A 20,375-nucleotide genomic window follows, 5' to 3' on the forward strand; every position below is an offset into this window, starting at 1 on the left:
GAGGCGCTAGGCCGGCCGGTCTCCGGAGAGCTCTGGTCTAGGGCTTTCCAGCTCACACACAAGATGTCCATCGCGAGCAGAATCCAGGAGCTAAACTTCAAAATTCTATCTAGATGGTACATGACCCCGGAAAGATTACATACCATCTTCCCATCAACCTCGAACATCTGCTGGCGCTGCAAAGCAGAGACCGGCTCGATGCTTCATATTTGGTGGGAATGCCCCATGGTCGCATCCATCTGGCACCAAATGAAAAACCTGTACGAGAGTACGTGCAGGGAGACTCTGGACATGACACCGGAGCTGGCGCTTTTGTCGATTGCCCCCAACACCCTGTCTCTCAAAAAAGGCCTCTTAAAATTCTTCATTTTGGCAACCCGCCTGTCAATCCCCAGGTTCTGGAAACAGGACAAGGAGGTTCCCAGACACGCGTGGGTGGGGGCAATGGACGAAATAGCCAAGATGGAGAGATTGAGGCTAACCGATGACCCCCAGCGTTACGATAATTTCTATAAGACCTGGGCATTGTGGATAGATATACGGGAGACACCCTCATTCACCAGATGGCTACAAACAGGTTCTTGCACATAAAACCAAACGACCAAGGCTGGCCTCTATACCACTGAACCCAATATCTGGACCCCCCTCTTCCCGCTCTCCCCTACCCCCCTGGTCCTAAACCCCTGTCTTTTCATATGTTACTGTTTACGAGATAACAAATTTCAAGCAAAACGTCTCTTTGTTTGAATAGGAATTTATTGCAATAACATTCATGGAGCCATGAGTGCTCTGCTCATGTTTAACATCGTTAACACGTTAATGTAACTGTTTTGCCTTAATGTTAAAATCCAATAAAAATTTATTGAACAAAAAAAGTAGCCACAGCAATTAGTTTTAGGGTCATTCGAGGACAAATCACTCAAGGCGTAACACCCAACCGGCTGCAATTTTGTACTAAACTTTGCACATTTGTTTATTACTAGAATGTATATAAAAAAAATTTTGATTTTCAGACCAAATGGATCATGGGGTCAAGAAATATAGGGTGGGAGGGGTCAATTTTCCAAAGGTCATTATTGGGCATAGGAAGATGTGCAAACTGTAATTTTCTGCATAACAATCTGTAGATTAACGATTGTTTAACTGAACAACTTGTATGTCCCAAAGCAGATTTCTTAGATAAATCATAATAAGAAGCATATTCAGGTGTGTTTGGTCATATTTGATAACACTAAAATGGTTGTAAGAATAGAGTAAAGGCTCCTTTACAAGCAAAGACAATCTTTCAAACAATTGACAGTTCTAGCGATCATTCTGCATAAAGTACTAATGGGAAGTAATGCCCATTAGCACTTTATCAGCTTTACTTGCATGTAAATGAGCCTCCAGCAGCTGTTTGAAAAGTCCAGACCGCATGCTGGGATTTGCACTCAGCTGCACTATCTTTGCAAGGGCTGCTGCTGGCTGTCAGCTGAATACAATGTAAATATCTGCTCTCGTGGAGAACTTTTATTGCAATTACAATTAGGAAAAATATGTTACAGATCTGCATATTCCTACAGAGACAATGACCTTTTGCACCTCCTCCTATGCCCAATAGTTTCCGAGATACGAATTATCAAAAAATTATGGTCGTCTGACCTTTGGGTATCTAGGGGATTGAAACCAGATACTGAAACATTATATTGTAATGTAATGTAATCTGCTTTTACTCTCCGATTGTATTTTCTGTACATGATTATGGGGGCCATCATCTTGCTGAAACTTACTTTACAGCAGCCACATGGTTAGACGCGACTATGGGAGAATGTTGTGGGCATGCTCTGTGACATGTGCAAAGGTCATTGTGCAGTGAAGGGGGGGGGGGTGAACTGTGACCATCACCTATTGTGAACGGTGGATCCTATGGTATCTAGCTATATAATGTCACTTTTCACTGTAATCTTCCCCCTGACAAGGAGCTGACTGCTAAAAGTTCTTTCTACAGAACAGGAAGTCTCAGGCTATGATTAAGCTTTGTGGTCAGTGTGAAAACTGCAAGATTTCAGGAATTTTTCTAAATTGTAAATTAAAAACAAAAACACCATCACAAAATGTTTAAAGGCTTTAACGTAAAAACTTGCTAGAAAACTATAGGTTTCTAATGGCACATCCCCTTTAACCCACATACAGTTTATCATCAACAGAGCTCTTCCTACAGGGAAAGGACATGTAGAACCAGTTCAGTTTTTCAAAAACAGAACCAAAGCTACAGCTGTATACAAGCAGGGCTTCCTATATAAATCTTTGCTTTATGGTGGCACTTGATGGTAGCACTGATAAAACCAGATAATTTATTCTGTATGTGTAAAACAGTATCATCACATAGAACCCATACTATAAAATATTACATTTATCCAGCATGGTAAAGTCCTTAAAAGAAGAAACTAGAAAAGAAAATGCCAAAAAGCAGTTTTCAAGGTCATCTCACTTCCTCCAACAGGAATGAAAAGTAATCAAAAATGGTTTATACCTCAAAATGGTACCAATAAAAACGGAAAGTCATCCTGCAAGCCTTAGAACTGTCTTAACGGGAAAATAAAACTAGAAATGTATGGAAGAACACGCATGGGACTGAAAAATAAGCCAGATTTTTGTCCGGCACAGACTTTAGCAGTGTCCTCACCAATCCCTCCTGTTGCAGCAAAAAGGCAAGCTGTCAGTCACAGCCGCCGCAGACGGCAATGGCGCAGCTACTGGGCCTGTAACAGCCATAGGACGCAAGTTTAAGCCCATTTACGAGAACACCTTCCCAGCCAGGATGTAAATGTACATCCTGTAGCGGGAAGGGGTTAAAGGAGTTCCTCTCAGGATAGGTCAAAAACACCAGATCAGTGGGGGTCTGCCGCTTGTCAACACTGTTCCGTGGGGATCACACTGTATGTATGAAGCAGTATTCGCTTCTGCCCACTAAGGTTTTTACCTTCCTCTGGATCAACAAGGTTGGGGGGGGGGTGTGAAACAGGATGAACTGGATGGACATTGTTTTTCTTTTTTCAGCCTAGCATACTATTTTGTGTCAGAAGCAGACAGCTCCATGCAGCGCACGGTGGCGGCTAATATTACAAAATTAGTGGCAATCACTTGGCAAGCAACTCAGCATGTAATACCAGTCATGGCCACTGTGCACTGGATGGAGCTGCTTGCTTCCAGCACAAAGACAGCTTCATACACACAATGACAGGCCATGGTAACAGCTGATCACTGGGTCACGAGCAGCGCATCCTCACTGATCTGCTAGTAATGACCTACCCAGAACATAGGTCATCAATAGTTAGACACTGGACAACTCCTTTAACACTTATCTACGTGACTTAAAGGGGATGTACCCAAATTAACTTACCACTTATCCATAAAACAGGTGATAAAATGCGGTGGTGGTCTTTCCGCTGAGTCCCCCACCGATCCAGAGAACAGGAGACCCATGTCCCTCTCTTCTTGTGACTGCAGGGTGGTTCATCAACATACAGTGACATCACATTGAATAGAGCGATGGCCACACATGCGTGACCTCCGCGCCACTCTTTTCAACGGAGCTGATGGAAATAGCCAAGCGCCCGTAGTCTCCTGTAGCACCACTGAAAATTAATAGATCAGGACTGCGCATGTGTGGTCATCGCTCCATTCAATCTATGCACTCTCTGCAGGGAGCAGGAGAGAGGAAATGGGAGCCCTGTTCTCAGGATTGTCAGGGTCTCAGTGGAGAGAGTCTCACAAATCAGATTAATCACTTATCATATGGATAGGTAATAAAAGTTAATTCTGGCACAACCCCTTAAAAATGCATCTTACAGAAAGCTGTTACTACCTGCTGACTCCACATTTAGTGCTCCATTACAGTGTAGGCTGACCTTCAGTGCGCACTTTTATATCATAGCGGTAACTTTCAGGAGGGATCCATTAACATAGCAGAAGGCAGCGGGCACAGGCGGGTATGGAAAAAAGAACTAGCTTGTCAGAATCGCTCCCTTTTACGAAAGTGGTTGTCTCACAAAAACAGAAGCAGGTACAAATCCACTGACAGCGCCAAGGGAAGCTACATCTCACCAAACATTCAGTAGCATCGAAAGGAAACGTATAACCCAGCATTTTACTAATTAGAATAAAAATATACAATATTTATCAATTTTATTAGAAAATATTTGCTATTATATGTACATGACTGTGGGGGCTGCCATCAGCATTTAGGGAGAATTCCCAGCAGGGACGTAGACAGGACGGTCAGCAGTGGACCCACTGACTTCTGTAGTAGAAGGTCTAGACATGGAAGTATCACAGGAATCCACGTCACACGCTGCACTGTGCATGCGCGCCAGCCGTCACTCTCGCGGTGGATCTGCAGAGGTAAGCATGGGGTCTCTGGGGGACGCTGGGTCTGATTCCGCTGCGAGAGTTCGCAGGCGGGATCTGACCCGGCCGTGGGCATAAGCCCTAATGTGAGCACTTGTCTGGAGCTCGGGCAGCATGAAGCCAGTGGCAGGTTCCCTTTAAGTGATTTAGTGATTCTGATTATACATGCTACATAAGACTGGGTTCATCAAATGTATTTACCTGAATGCTAACCACAGATGATAATAAATCTGAATTATCACTTCATTTTGCTGTCAACCAAGAAAAAAAAAACGGCAAAGTTCCCTGTGATAAACCCGTCTCGGAACGAGTGATAAGCAGGCTGCACTGTGAGGCATAACTGAATATCAGAGTAGATGAATTTAATTGGCCGTGAAAGTCAATTATTCACAGAACGTATGCATGTAAAGCACATCATTGCTATGACACTGCACTACAATCTTGGAAACCAAACTCTGGTCTTCATGCCTAAAAGCGGCTTAGTAATATTCCAGGGATTGGAGCCAGAGGACAAACCAGAAGACTTCTACTGAAAACTCCTAGTGTTACTTTCATGTGGAGTTCCAGAGTACGGGCTTATGGACACGGGGGAGAATTCACGAGCGTTATGTGCATTGTGAGAAGCGCAAAACTCACATGAATAAGAACTGCAGTCTTTTGAATGTTCTTATTGACACAAGTGATTTTTCTCCCCTGCAGCGATGCTGTCAGGAGAAAAAAAAGAAAAATGCTGCAGGTTTTATCTTTTGGCGTTCCCTCGGAACACCCCTCCCATTGTTTTGATGGAATATTAAAAGACCTTACATGCCGTGTGATGGGATATTTCCCATTAAAATCAATGGGAAAGACTTGCGATCCTCTGACGCACATAAAACACGGGCCTGAGAATCGCAATGTCACAGAAGCGAAGCTAGCCGTTTTTGAATGAAAAACATCTTGCATCGGTGTAAAAAAAATGCACGTTGGCAAGCGCAACATCAGGCTTAGATATCGCGCTTGCCTGTGTCAGTGTAGCATCACTGCACTTTTTAAAAAAAACTTGACATGTCTTCCAGCAGCTGAAGACAGACACAGACTTCTATAGGCCTATATGCATCTATCTTCAGCTGGTGAGAGGAGCACTGCAGCCCCTTTGTTTCAGTGATCAACAAGGGTCTCGGCACACGGCCCCCTACTGATCAGAATTTTTGGCATGTGACAGGCTTTTAAAATGTGCAGTTACCCTGTAAATAGTGTTCTCCCCAAAATAAGACACTGTCTTATATTAACTTTTGCCCCAATAGAGGCACAGTGTCTTATGTTCAGGGGGGGGGGGGGGGGGGAGGTGTCTTACACTCACCTGGCGTCTGAGTCCCTCGCACTGGTCTCCGGCGCTGCCGCAGGCTGGCGTGTCCTCAGCCTTGTCGCAGCACTTTCTTTCTGGTGACAGGGCTTTGAATACCCCGCCTCCAGCAAGCAAGTGCTGTAATTGGATCACGAGCGACATTGCTCAGCCAATCAGAGCCAGCGCTCAATGAACCAATCACAGCCATTTAGTGAGGTCAGTCACTGAATGGCTGTGAATGATCGAGCGCCGGCTCTGATGTTGCCTGCTAGGAGAGTATTGCTGTTTTTTTTCTCATATTGTTTAACTAGGGCTTATATTTCAAGCCTCCCCCAAAAATCGGGGCAGGGCTTATTATCAGAGAAACACTGTATATGGCACAGCCTATTAACAAATAATACCAATGCACTACTAATTAGTGCTAATTATCTATAGGACCAGTCCCTTATTAGACCTCTAGGCTCACCAACTAAATTAATAAAGGGAATGGGAGGACTGGAATACCCAGAGAGGCTATCAAAATTGGGATTATTCACCATGGAAAGACGGCTAAGGGGTGATCAAATAACTATGTATAAATACATGAGGGGACGATACTAGGATCTCTCCCATGAACTGTTTATACCCAGGACTGCAACGCTAAGAAGAGGGCATCCTCTACATCTAGAGGAAAGCCGGTTTCATCACCAACACAGAAAGCAGTTCTTTACTGTAAGAGCAGTGAGACTGTGCAACGCTCTGCCTGAGGATGTGGTGATGGCAAATCCATAGAGGAGTTTAAGAGGACTAGATGTCTTTCTAGAGCGCTACGATATTACAGGATATAGACATTAGGTGACCAGCGGGGTTGTTGATTCGGGTCTTGCAGTCTGGTAGGAACTTTTCAAACATTGATCCAGGGATTATTCTGACTGCCATTATGGAGTCGGGAAGGATTTTTTTCCCCAAATCGGGTAAATTAGCTCCTGCCTCATTGTTTTGTGGGTTTTTTTTTTGCTTTCCTCTGGATCAACATGGCGGAGGGTGGAAACAGGCTGAGCTAGATTGACAGTCTTTTTTCAGCCTAACATACTATATTACCAAACCACTCACCAGACAGCACTACATCAGAGTCGGCATGTCTTCTCAGGAATGGCAGCTGTGCAGTTGGTTACAAAGTGAAAAATGAAGCATAAAGTATACCGTAAGGCCAAAATATGGAGGAGCTGTGTTAACTAAGCAGTTACCAAACAACGTTGGAAATCAATTCGCCAACAAGAGATCACAACGCAGGAACGCTGACGGAATATTACAGCATTTCATATTGCTTTACCAGGGTCTCATTAAATCTGTGTATTAGGCTTCATTGCAGATTCCAACGCATTTGATAGCGCACGTGCGGCATTATTTTCTCTGTCAAACAGTTAAGACACCCTGACTGAACCCTACGGGCCTCGCTGTAGGTCAATGCAGTTGGTCTGGTGACAAATCCAACCCTGCATCCTGTCTTCTAATAGGCCATTTACACGTGAACAAGTTTGAGAGATAATCGTGCAGTGTACTTGTAAATGCAGAAATCACTCACTGTTCGTCCACAGGTTCTTATCGCTGACCATAGCGGGCTTTTTGCTGGTTTCCAGTAAAGTTGAGTAACAGTTTACATTCTAGGCACACAGGGTGAGTATGGAGCAATCACGCTCCATACAAGATGGGTGTCAGCTGGCAGTGGAATTAAATGCCCCGATCAGTATTTGGGGGTCACAGAGGAGAACAGAGACAAGGCACCAAAGAGATATATGCAGACCTGCAGCATGCAGATGTAGGGAAACAGCACAGGCTGTCGGAAGTTTCATAGGATCAAAGCTTAGGGCTTGTAAGGAGATTTAATTCAATAGTAGAGGAACCAAGACACCCCAAAAGCAAGGAAGCTGGCTTTATAAATGAGGAATATAGAGACCCACAGTTACATCAGGAACACGACTGGATGGCGGCGGTCCCCTTCTTCCTGACTCTGCATGCTCGCTCTCGTAATGTTCAGCGAGCTCAGGGGCCGTGACATACATGTGCATGCATACAGGACAGATGAACCCCTGCAGATGGAATATATAAAACTCCATGCTCAAGATTTTAAACGGTTTGTTCAAGATTTTTAGAGAGACCTTATCTTATACTATGATCTTATGTCAGCAAGAAGAAATTACAGCTCATGAAGACCACAAATAGCAGAACAAAACAAGATTACTTACCGGTAATCAGTTTTCCATGAGCCCATGACAGCACCCACAAAAGAGCCCTCCGTATAGGAAACTGGAACCTCCCCGGTCTCTTTAGAGTCAGGAACACCCTTCATGGATCTTACTGCAGACTGAAGAGGTGGACTATTTGAGACCCAAGACAGCACCCATATAAACTAGATAAATAACTGAGTGGGGTTCCCAGCCTAAAGTACTATTCTATGGATGGCCAATAGCCCAATGGATTGAAGAATCCACCAATAAAGTACTTGCGCAATTCCAAGAAGCTGTCTTACAGATTTGATTAACAGAAGTATTGGTACTATCTACTTCTGAAGTTGAAACTGTGCCGTACAACCTCAGGGACGTTCCAACCCTACAGATATATGTCAGCTTGTTGATTCCCAGGATCCATCTAACCCTTGCAGTACTGGTTTCTCCATTCCATCCATCCAGCCTATGGAACTCGCCATTTTATCGTTCCTAGAATTTTGATAACAAGGGGGAGGAGGTATTTCAAAAAAGGAACACAATACAAGACATTACACCAAGACACTACACAAGAGATAATCCAACCTTAGGACAGAGGTTTCAGCTTGAACCCTAAATCAGAAAATTAAGAAGATCATCATGCAAGACCCCCCAACTGAAGTCAAAATAACAAGAAACGATCCTAATGATCAGTATTCTAATAAAAGCAAATAAGTGAAGGGGGACTCTGTGATTGCATAAAGGACCAGATTAAAGTCCCCAGAAAAGATAATGGATCAGAAACTAAATGGACCTCAACTTATCACACAACAGCACATCATAAATCTTGCAATAAACATTTTTATGCCCCAAAAAGCATAGGAAAGTATATAGTCGAATGATATTGTGAGACTAGACAGTTAAGAGTAAAAGGTACCCTATGGCTACTCCTTCACATAAGGATGTGACTTCAGGAAGAAAGGGTCTCATACAAACTTCCCATAGGAAGTAAACTTTAAACATAAGCTCCACATTCCTAAACTACACCTCATGTACTCCTCATCTTGTTCTTATGCAATCCTCAGAACTTCCAAAGATATTCTTTATACAGGACCTTACTGAAAGTGTATGGTGAGAAATAAAGGGTTCATCTACTGGCGGCTTCTCCAGGGAGACCGCAGGCCAAGTTCAGAGGCCATAAGAAAAAGGCAAAACAATTAGAGGCTTTACGCAGAGCCCAGTGGCTGTAAAGGCAATGGCAAAGCCCATAGATCCAGCCAAAGTACAAAAGCTATACCGGCCAAGCTCAGAAGCCATAGGCCAAGTGCAGATACTATACCAGCCATACGCCACAGGCAGCGCCCAGTGTGGTTGCTGGGCCATAGGTAAAGCACACAGCTTAAAGAAGAAACTTCCTCAAACAGAGCTGATTTAGGGAAAAAAAAGCCTCTTACCCCACCATACCACTATGTTGTCATCATGTCCTGGGTCTGGATATTGATCGCGAGCCATCCCCCTTATTATTCATTCTTGTAGGCTTAATTCAATAGCTTATTCAAGGTGATTCCACTACGGGCTAGCTGGAGACCCTCTTAGAAACCTTCAATTCTCCCCCCAGCTTCAATCTGTGGCGATACTAGGCATCACCTAGATTAATACACACCCAAACTCCATATGCTGATGGAAGCACCAGATAAAACAGGGATCACATACAGCAAACCTCCAGTCCAGGTGCGGCAACCGCCACAGAGGGGTTCTCCCACAACTGAAGAGCCTTCCCTTCCTGATCTCCAGAGACAGGGAAGCACAGCAGCCGTCACAAGGAAAAAGAGGAAGATTCCAGGCTTACCTAGTGGAGACCAACCTCCCTGCCCATATAGTTCGGTAGGAATACTTGGAGAGCAGAGATAGCCAAGCCGTAGCCACCTCCACATTTTCCAACCTGTCCTATGGACAAGAAATAGTAACTCAGGAGGTGAAGGGTCTTCCTGCATTTAAAGAGATCTTGGAGATTCCAATTTCCTGGCTGGAAATCTCATGGATGCTGTCATAGGTGTGAGGGAAAAGATGTGCTGATATTTAATTCCCTTTAAACCTTAGGTAGGGACAAAAGTGGGGGGGAAATCATATTTAATAGTTTATTGAATAGTTTCAGTAAAAGTCTGAATAAAAGTATAATAATCTCATCATACACCATACACTTGTCCATAACAGATTTCCATCACTTATTGCCATTTAGCAGCCTTGATCTGCAACTCGAAATATCGAACCAGACGCTGAGTGAACACATCTGTAATGACTCCACCTGACATATGTACAGTAATTCGCCACTTTATTAGAGACAGCTGTCCTTTCAGGATTGGAGCTTCCCAGTATGGAAATAGGAAATGTGACACCAGAGTGCAGCATAAAGTCGTGTGAACAAGTTTTCTGTGAATCCATATTAAAATGGGGAGAGCAATTGTAGAAACTTTGAACGAGGCATGGTCATTGGTGGTAGACTAGCCGGGGCCGATATTTCAAAAAGTGCCAACATTGCAATGGTGTTGAGAGTATATTGAGAACAGTGAGATCAAGGGAAAACGTCCAGTAAAAGGGGAGCCTGTGGATTTAAACAGCTCATCGACAAAAGGAGTCAGAGGAGGAAATCAGGAATCACCATGAGGAGTAGGCAATGCAGTCATAAACTGCAGCCCAATAGAAGACTGGTGCTCCAACTGATGTGCCCAAATGCACAACTTGGTGCTCCTTAGAACGGATAGCTCATAACAAAGGAGCAGTGTGAGTGTCATTGCTGTCCAAAGTACCTTTACACTGGGCGATTAATGCCCAAATTATCCATGGAAACAGCAAATTTGTGTGATAATTGTCCCATGGACACGCGGCCACTGACAGAGCACTGAGCGACAAATCGTAGGAGCCGCTGAGTTAGTTTAGCAGGCCTAAAAACCAAACGACTATAAGCCCATGTAGACAAATGTCGCTCAATATATGAACGACTCCTGTTTACTGAGAATGGAGAGGTTGTCCGGAAGAGATCTCCAGCCGCTCTGCCTCTATATCTGAAAGACAATTGTAGGACACTTATCATCCAACAGGCGCTCTATGTAAAAGGTACCTTAAGAGAAACAGAAAAGCAAGACTCTAATGGACTAAGGAGCATAAAAATTGGATACTGAGCAGTGGAAAAACATTGCCTGGTCAGATGAACCCAGATTTGTGTTTTACTATGCTGATGGGAGGTCAGAATTGGGCGCGAGCCATATGAATCCGTGAACCCTTCTTACATGAGTTAACAGCTCAGGCTGGTGGAGGTGGAGTAATGATATAGAAAATGTTTTCTTGGTACATCTTGGATCCACAGATACCTGTGTATGGACACCATGATGGATGACAAATTGCTGCGGTTCTGAAGGCTGAAGAAGGTCCAACACACTATTAGATAGTGTCTCTATTAAAGTGGCTATTCAGTGTATTCTTGGTCAACACTTCAGTATAATCATTGGAAAACTTCCATAATGAGTGATAGAGTACGGACTACAAATTAGAATGAATGGCAGAGAATCGCTCATCAGTGGAAAGCGGGCAAACAACCTCTTTAACTCCTTAACGCCAGGGGACATAAGTTTACATCTTGGCATGGTGGTAGTTAAACACAGCAGGACGTAATTTTACATCCATCCTGTAAATGGCGCAGGCTCAGAAGTGACCCCTTAAACCATTACATGCACAAATCAATGCACATTGCGGTATGTAACGCAGAGGGCTGATGGGTTGCCATGGCAGCCGAATGCCATTCACTGATGTCTGGGCCTTTCATTGCTTGTGATCGCTACTGTGAGCGATAATGCATTGTAGTATCATAGTGAGCTTTTAGGGGGTCAAGTTCCCTACAGGGACATAAAAATGGGAAAAAAACCCTTCTAGCCCACTTTCACCTATTTGTATAAAAAAAAAAAATTATATATATATATATATATATATATATATATATATATATATATATATATATATATATATATATCTCAAAAGACCTTGTACAATAAACTGAACCCAGCAGTTATCCTGCAAGGCGAACAACGTGAAGAACAAGCTAAAAAAATGGAAGCAAAAATTGGTATTTTGTTCAATTTGCCGGCCCCAAAAAATTACAATAAAAGCGATCAAAAAAGCCATATGCACCCCAAAAAGGAACCAATAGAAACTTCAGCTAATCACGCGGGGAGAAAAAAAACCAAAACCATTCACAGAGCTCCGTCCATGGAAAAATAAAGACGTTATTGGACATTGAATGTAACAATGTAAAAACAAAAACAAAAACAAAAAGCTATAGGCCGCCTGCACACGAGCGTTCCGGATTCCACTCGCGGATTTTCACGCGCGTATGGTACCTAAATGTGCTTGCGGATAGGTGCGGATGCGTGAAAAATCACGCGCGGATATACGCGGATGTGTTGCGGAAAAAAACGCGCAGAAAAATCCGGAAGACACCCTTATTGTAAACCCAACCCCTAGAGAACTGCCCATTCCCTGGAAAACAGCTTAAAAACCAACACCCAGACTCCGTTCTGTCCCTCTTGCTTGTGTGAGCACTGTTAAATTATTCTGGCAACATGCTTTCACCCGGTGGGCATGGTTGATCCATGTAACTTTTTTCGGACGTACTGCGGTAACGGAGGAGGAAGAGCCCCCCAGGAAAAAAAGGAGGTACTGGGTGCACCCTGGCTGGTGTCTGCTGGCTGCTCTCTGGTAGATGAGGGGACTGAAAGGACAGATCTGCAGTTGAAATGTGCCTGTGAAGCTCTGTGCTGTGTGCTGGGACGCCTCCTACCATGCCTACTTCCTGTAGTCATCGCAACCAGTGACTCCATCCACAGCTGCACTCCGGATGTACTGCGTGAAAAAACGCACCCATTCACTTGTATTGGAGGCTTCACGCGCATGATCCGACCAAAATTAGAACAGGTCGCAGATTTTTTCACTCGCGTGAAAAAACGCGATACACATCCGTCCGTCTGGGGACAACTGCGGATCCTCATAGGAGTATATTGGCTGCGGTCTGGGGCGGATTATGTGCCTAAAATCACGCGCTTGAAATTCTGCTCGTGTGCAGGCACCCTTATATTGTGCAAAAGTGGAAAGACCTACAAAAAAAATTAAACCAAAAATACATTTTGCTATCGTTGTAATTCTACCAACCAGCAGAAAAAATATACATAATTTATGCTGTATGAATAATGCTGCAAACAAAAAAAACCACAATGGTGAAATTCATGCATTTTCTCTCCTTGCCCTCAGAAAAAAAGAAATTATATGTACCCAAAAAATGGTGCCAGTAAAAACTAGTTTGCCACTCAAAAAACAAGCCTTCATACGACCAGGTCAATGGAGAAATAAAAAAGTTCTGGCTTTTGAAAAGTGGACATGAAAATTCCCTCAAAAATCGTCATGTTCTTATGGCCAAAATAAGCTGAGTCCTTAAGGCGTTAAAGATGCTGACTAGGTCACTCTTGTGAGACAAAACATATACTTGTAATTTACCTCTGAAGTACTTTCATTGTTAACAGCATTTCCAGGAGTTGCAGAAGGTTCAGATTCGGAGTTCTGGGCTCCAACTCTCCCGGGAGTCTAAAATAGAAAGAGAAATAAAACTGCTAAATTATCTTATGAAAAGGAGCAAATTAGCACTTTTCTTATAAAATTATACGTGACATAAAGGAACTTACTAGAGCTAGTTAACGAAAAAGGAAGAATGTGTTTGATACACAACAGTCATTTACACAAAGAGCTACCGTGCTTCCCCTAAAATAAGACCTACCCAGATTTTTCAGGATTTTTGCGTGAGGCTTAAATATATAAGCCCTAGTTACATCTCATAAAAAAGCCAATAGGAATACATTACCTTGCAGGCTCAGTCCAGGTCCTTTGCGCTGCTCCCTGGAGCCCAATGGGGTTCCTGCAGGCCAAAGCCACCCACGCAGGATCACTTCCTGGTTACGGGATAAATAAATCCCGCCTCCACAAAGCGATGGCTGCGATTGGGTGATTGTTTGCCCAGCTGAACACAATGACTCATGTGGCAGTAGACAATGAGTTCTTTTCAAACTAAATAAAAACCTTCCAACCAGAGATTCTTCACATAAACACTCGCCCACCTGAGCAAACAACATATACGGTGTTTACTTAGCTAATGAGGAAAATGGCGAGGACTTCAAACGATTATCTTTTTGTGTAAACACTCAACATTTGTAAGCAAAAAAGTCGTCGGTTCGTTTGTTCACACGACAATCGTAGCGTGTAAATAGCGCACAAGGCCGGGGCAGACAAAGGCGTATAAAATACAGCAATAAGGCTTTTACCCCCATTTAGACGTACATAATATACCCATGAACGTCTGATAGGACAAGGATGAGTGATTAGTGTTTATAGTGGAAGGGGGACTTTTAAAACCTGAAAATCAGGTATTTCGGTCCATCTACCCATTGTGAGAATACAGGGTTACTAGTTTCAAAGGATACATAGCTTCACCTAGAACAGGAAGTAGGCGAAAACAAAAGTCAGCTCTAAAAGCAGAGAAGTGGAGTAAAGTTCATTATGGACTGATGAGATCTCTGGAAGTAACAGAGGTCAGTATATATGCTGCCAATACAATGAAATACTCTTCCAACCATGTATGGTGGAGGATCAGTACACACGTGTTCATAGGAACATAGGGCGTTGGCGATCAGAAATGCAATACATGCTGAGAACAGAAATCTGATACACAATTATGTATCCACTGGCTACCGTAGCGGGATACTATACCCTTACAATCTCTTTCCGTCCCAGATTTGAGTAAAAAAATAGATTTTCAATACAGATAAGCGGACATACTCAATAAGGCAAACTACTCGAGTGAGTAGTGCCTTATTCGAGTACCTGCCCGCTCGTCTCTAAGGATTTGGGTGCTGGCAGGGGAGCGGGGAGGAACGGGTGGGAGATCTCTCTCTCCCTCTCTCCCACCCGCTCCTCCCTGCTCACCGCCGCAACTCACCTGTCACCCGCGCCGGCAGCCGAATCTTTAGAGACGAGCGGACAGGTACTCTAATAAGGCACTACTCGCACGAGTAGTTTGCCTTATCGAGTATGCTCGCTCATCTCTAGTTTTCAACAATATAATTATATTCTGTTTTATCCAGAACCCCACAACAACTTCTCTCTAGGATGACCTACATACAACAGAATAGCCGGTCATAAAGGAAACATAGCCCTAGGGAATACAAAAAACTAAATGTTAATCAGATAATTGACTTTTTGCCGTTTTTCTCATTTGTGAGCCTCCATATCTATTAACTTAATCTACATGTGAAACCCTAAAGACACAGAGGATGTGATAGATATTGAGGCATAAAGGAATGTGACAAGCGTTCCAGCGGATCACTTCCATTGTAAGCCCTGTGGTTGTGCCTCGGGACATTAACAATCCCTCTGTGTTCCTCCGGTTCAATGGCAGTGCTGCTACCATTATTGTCAAAGTACTTTAGATGCTTCATTACTTCATGAGCCATAATCCTAATTACAAGCCACGGAGTAATATTTGACACGAACACCAGCATGGTATGAGACTTGTTATTTCACCGTTCAATATACCACATGTAAGGAGGATTATGGAAGGAACTTGTCATGCACAGAGATAAAGTTGGCATTTACTGTAGAGTGTTTCTCTAGAAAAGTTGAAACCAATATTTTGAGTATATGATTACGGAAGTCAGGGTTTCCCAACTCCAGGCCTTAAGGCACCCCAACGTTTTTTTTAGGATATCCTATAGTACTGTGGGGGCAAGCCTTTGGCACGTGTGCCAGAGGGGGCACACAGAGCCCTCTCTGCTGGCACATGCGCTGACAGCTGCTCACCACAATAGTGATTACCAGCCGGGGTGCCACCGCTCCCCAGGCAGTTATCACTCAGCGGCACTGGTCCCGGGTGCACACTCTGACGTCAGTGTGCGCACCCGGTATCCTCCTCCCCTGACCTCTCTTCCTCGGTTCCTCAGGAGAAGAGAAGGGAGGAAGTGTTCCGGGCACACACACTGTCGACAGCGCGCGCAGCGCCGAGAAAAGCAGGAGCAGTGCTTAGACTACAAGAAGGAGTTAGGTATATGGGTTGGGGGAAGGGGGGGGCACTAATACTACTGGTGCTTCTCTGAGGTTAATATTACTGGGGCCGATATAGGGGACACTATTAGTAATAGTGTACCCAATATCGGCCCCAGTAATAATAGTATTCCTACTGAGGGCCACTATTACTAATGGGGCAGAAAAAGGGAGTCACTATTACTACTGGGGCTGATATAGGTGACACTATTACTACCGAGGGCCACTATTACTACTGATACTGATATAAGGATATAAGGAACAGCATTACTACTGAGGGCACTGGGGGTGGGTCACTCACTATTGGGGCCACTTTGGGGGACACCATTACTACTGGGGCCACTGTATTGCCTCCGTATTGGTATTATTTTCTATTGAGCAAACACGGATTAGTATTTGTCCTGTAGAAAACAAAAGCAATGACAGCAAATACAGAGGCAAATACTGATGACATACGGTTTTAACGTCATCTGTAACACATCCATACTATGAAAGGGTTACAATGTGCTTGCCTGAAACAAGCCAAAACGTTAGTTTTATGCTGTCGGAGGGGCAGAACTACTCAGAGTAGACCCAATGATTTGCATACCGAGGCCATGCCATTACAAGAAGGCCTGGATAGTACTTATATGATCAGAGAGGCGTTCATACCCAAATGTAAACCTTCCTCCTACAGACGAGTGACTACAATCCTGCCCTTAAAATGTGCGCTCATGCTATGGTAACCGCACCAATTTGAAACCCTACTCACCTGCGGCAGCCAACGACCGCAACATTTTGTCGATACACTTGAAAAGATCATGCCGCTATCGGCTACCATGAGTGAGCGGGGATTCGAACACACCCAGTTACCGCACAGTGGAAACTCAACCTTAGGCCGGATTCACACGAGCACATGCATATTTGCGCAACATTTTTTCGCATTGCGCAACTTTTTTTGTGTTGAAATTGCCGATTAGTCTAATTAGTTTCATATTTTCCATTTCCCTGCCCAAATGCACAATAGAATATGCTACATATTTTTTGTATGCGCATATCAACAAGCCCATTAAAATCAATGTGTTCTATTCTCCGCATATCGCAGGCGCACATTTTTTATATACAAATACATCTGTGTGAATAAACCCTAAGTAGACGGAGAATCATTTTTTGGTGAGCAGACAACCCCTATAATTAAAGGGGTTAACCAGGTTTTAAAAACTGAAGGCCTTTCCAGAAAGTAGACCGTCAATATGTGACCGTGAAGGTCCAACTCTCAGCACCTCCGCTGATCCGCTGTGTGAAGGGGTGGTGGCGCTCGTGTACATTCTGTGACCTATTCAGTATCTGTTTGCAATGTTCTTCATACTCAATACTTTATTATAACGGCCGTTCTAGTTTCTGCAGCCTTGCCCCATTCACTTCAATGTTAGTTGAAGCCAAGTCAGCTTCCCCACCCCGCTCACTAGGGACATTTCTATGCCCATTTGTGTATTCGGGAGGCCAATTACCCCGTTCCCAAAGATCAGTTCCATTTTTTTAAGTATTCAAGCAATAAAAACTTTCACCGTGATCAAAGAAAGCCTAAAACATTAAAAGGAAGTCAAAAGTTTCTAGATGCATTATCTCCTTGGCTCTTGTTCTATCTGTTGTGTGTCAGAATAGGAGTGAAGAAATAATTAGCCATCATTACAGGTCCCATGAAAGTTGGCAACAGCCTTTCTGGAATCCTATTAAGCAAATCTGCCTAGTTATGTGGGAATATAAATGCAGAGGACATATCAATAAACATGCAGAGGCCTGACCTTACATCCACCCCGCTTTCATCTGTGCCGAGACAATTCCCTGCAAGTAGCTACACTATGGGAAGTGGTTTAGTAGACTCCGTACATTAGTATGCGGTGGTAACCAGTACCCACCAGTGTACAAACATCGCTGCCTGGAGGTATGACATGGGAGGTATGCAATATTAGGGTTAAAGAGGTATTCCCATCTCAGCAAGTGATTCCCCATCCACAGTATAGGGGCCAGCTTGCAGATTGCTGGGGTCTGACAACTAGTGTGGGAGCGCTGGGCATAAAGTTCAAGCACTCAGCAATCTCTTAGGCTGGGTTCACACGGGGCGGATTTGCCGCGGAATTACGCCATGGCAAATTCGCATGTGGCCGCTAATCCTGTGATTAGCCAGCCATGTGGACAAGATTTCTCAGAAATTTCTCAGAATCCGCTGCGGCTAAGCTGGTAGAATCCGCTGCGGCTAAGCCGCTAGAAGCCGCCACAGCAGCACGGATTTGCCGACCGCAACATGTCCATTTTTTTTTCTGCGCTGCAGCCGCGCTCTCCTCTATGGGAGAGCCGGCCGCAGCGGAAGAGCGAGCGGCCGGGCCGCTTCAAAGCCGCCGTGGGTTTTGAAGTGGCGCTTCTCCAGGCGGAAATCTCACGGTTTTTCGCTGCGGCCAAACTGCGAGATTTCCGCCGAGAATCCGCCCTGTGAGAACCCAGCCTTAAGAGTTTCCAACATAAGGCTGGGTTCACATGGGACGGATTTCCAGTGGAATTCTCGCGGATTGGTCTCAGCGAAAATCCACGAGAATTCCGCTGCAAAACCACAGCTGCGGGTTTTGGAGCGGCTTTGCTGCCTGCACTTCCGCTGCGGCCATATCTCCCCATAGAGAGGAGAGAGGCTGTTGCAGAAAAAAAAAAATTGACATGCTGCGTATTTAGTTTCCAAGCCGCATGACCGTTTCCGTACAGTTTGTCGGCAACAGATCGGCTGCAGCATATGGATAAGATTTTTGCTAAATCTAGTCCACTTTGCTGGCTATTCCTGGGATTAGGAGCCGCGGGCGGAATTTCCGTGCGGACAATCTGTACGGAAATTCCGCAGTAAATCCGTCCCGTGTGAACCCAGCCTAACAGTGACCTACATGTCCGCCCACCGCTGTCACAATTTAGGGCACCTGATAAGAAATCTCGGGATTGGTGGGGGTCCCCAGTGATCAGCATGTTATTCTGTATGCTGTTAAGAGGGGATAACGTTGTGATGGGAATATCCCTTTAAATGCGGTCACGCCTATACTGTTAGATTTAGCACTGATAATCACAGATCATGCAGAAATGAAGCTTCCTTTCTGCATTAAGACATGCCCCACCCATGCCAAATACGGTATTCAGTCACTGACTCACCCAATACTAGCATTTGACCGGATTCTCAAACTCCAGCCCTTAGTTTATCTTTCCTGACACATGGACTTGTGAGATACAGTCAGCCCTGGGAAGTGGGGGAACAACATGCAATGTCTTGTTGAACTGCAGGCTGGGTCACAGATCAGCAGCAAGTCAGCAGACCAAGCCATGAATGGCATTCCCCTCCACTATCTAAAGTCCACTGGTTAGTCATACACAAGGCAGCCATAAACAGGCGCGGCCCTGGAGCACACCAGGACTGTAATCTATTCCGTTGAGAAAGCCTTGTGTCTTCAAAGAATAGATCTGGGACTTCTCAAGAATGGGAGGATTTAGTGAATGTTTCCTTAAGTTTCACAGTTCTGTCCCCTTGGGTGTATTTGCTGCTTTTCAACTCCTCCTGGCAGCTGAGGATGGCCTCATAGAGTTTAATAGCACTTTCTGTACACCTCCATCTTCAGCTGCCAGCCAGCGGAGGGGGTACAGCAGTCAGGTGATGGGTCTCAGCAGTGGGGACCCCATTGATCAATACATGTGTCATGTCAGAAGTTGCTGGAAACGCAGATACTAGTTTAAAGAAAAGTTTTTAGAAGGAGTATCATTGGTCATAGACATGTACAAACCCTGGGAGATGACCCTGCAGGCAGCAGCCCCGCATACACTGCTCCGGGGGGGGATCTACATGTACAATGTCCGCGTGCTACAAGATGCACACAAATCGAACAAACACAACGCACTGTTTTCAATAGGTTAATTTACATTAGTGATTTTTCGTTGCACAGATAGCAGGACACATCGCTCGTGTACATGACTCCATTCAGAAGAATGCTGTTCATTCTCGCGTCCTACAACGCGCAAAACTCATGCAATTTTCTCAGCTGTGTGAAAGCGACCTATAGTGACTATGGGAGAATGTGTAAAAGATGGGGGAAAAACGGGCCAGAAAGCAATTTAAAAAACAAAACTGCCACAGGCCCAAGAAATGCGGTAAATCTCAGAAAGCAAAAATATGAAGAGAACCTCTTTTGTAGGGTCACCTCACATTTTACTCTGGACCTATATCTGGATGCAGCATTTTTTTGCCAAAACAATACGTCAAAAATATATTTTTACAAGAAAAAAAAATTAAAAAAAGTTTTATAGCTCTGTCTCCCCTAAGAAAAACTGTCTATTGCCTGTAG

The 20,375-nt window shown here is 44.3% G+C and overlaps 1 protein-coding gene across 3 annotated transcripts in view; it reads right to left on the minus strand.

The window, feature by feature from the left end:
* EEA1 (early endosome antigen 1) overlaps positions 1-20,375 on the minus strand; it is a 168,726-nt gene that overhangs the window by 54,687 nt on the left and 93,664 nt on the right. For 2 of the 3 annotated variants that reach the window (XM_066591518.1, XM_066591517.1), the window contains exons 2-3: positions 13,438-13,524; positions 7,654-7,782 (exon numbers count right to left, since the gene is read on the minus strand). In XM_066591518.1, coding sequence (XP_066447615.1) covers positions 7,654-7,782; positions 13,438-13,524 — 216 coding nt within the window. The remainder of the gene's footprint in view (positions 1-7,653; positions 7,783-13,437; positions 13,525-20,375) is intronic. The other variant, XM_066591519.1, reaches the window with a different exon arrangement.

Source organism: Eleutherodactylus coqui, chromosome 2, assembly GCF_035609145.1.
Source record: "Eleutherodactylus coqui strain aEleCoq1 chromosome 2, aEleCoq1.hap1, whole genome shotgun sequence".
NCBI classification, from domain to species: domain Eukaryota; kingdom Metazoa; phylum Chordata; class Amphibia; order Anura; family Eleutherodactylidae; genus Eleutherodactylus; species Eleutherodactylus coqui.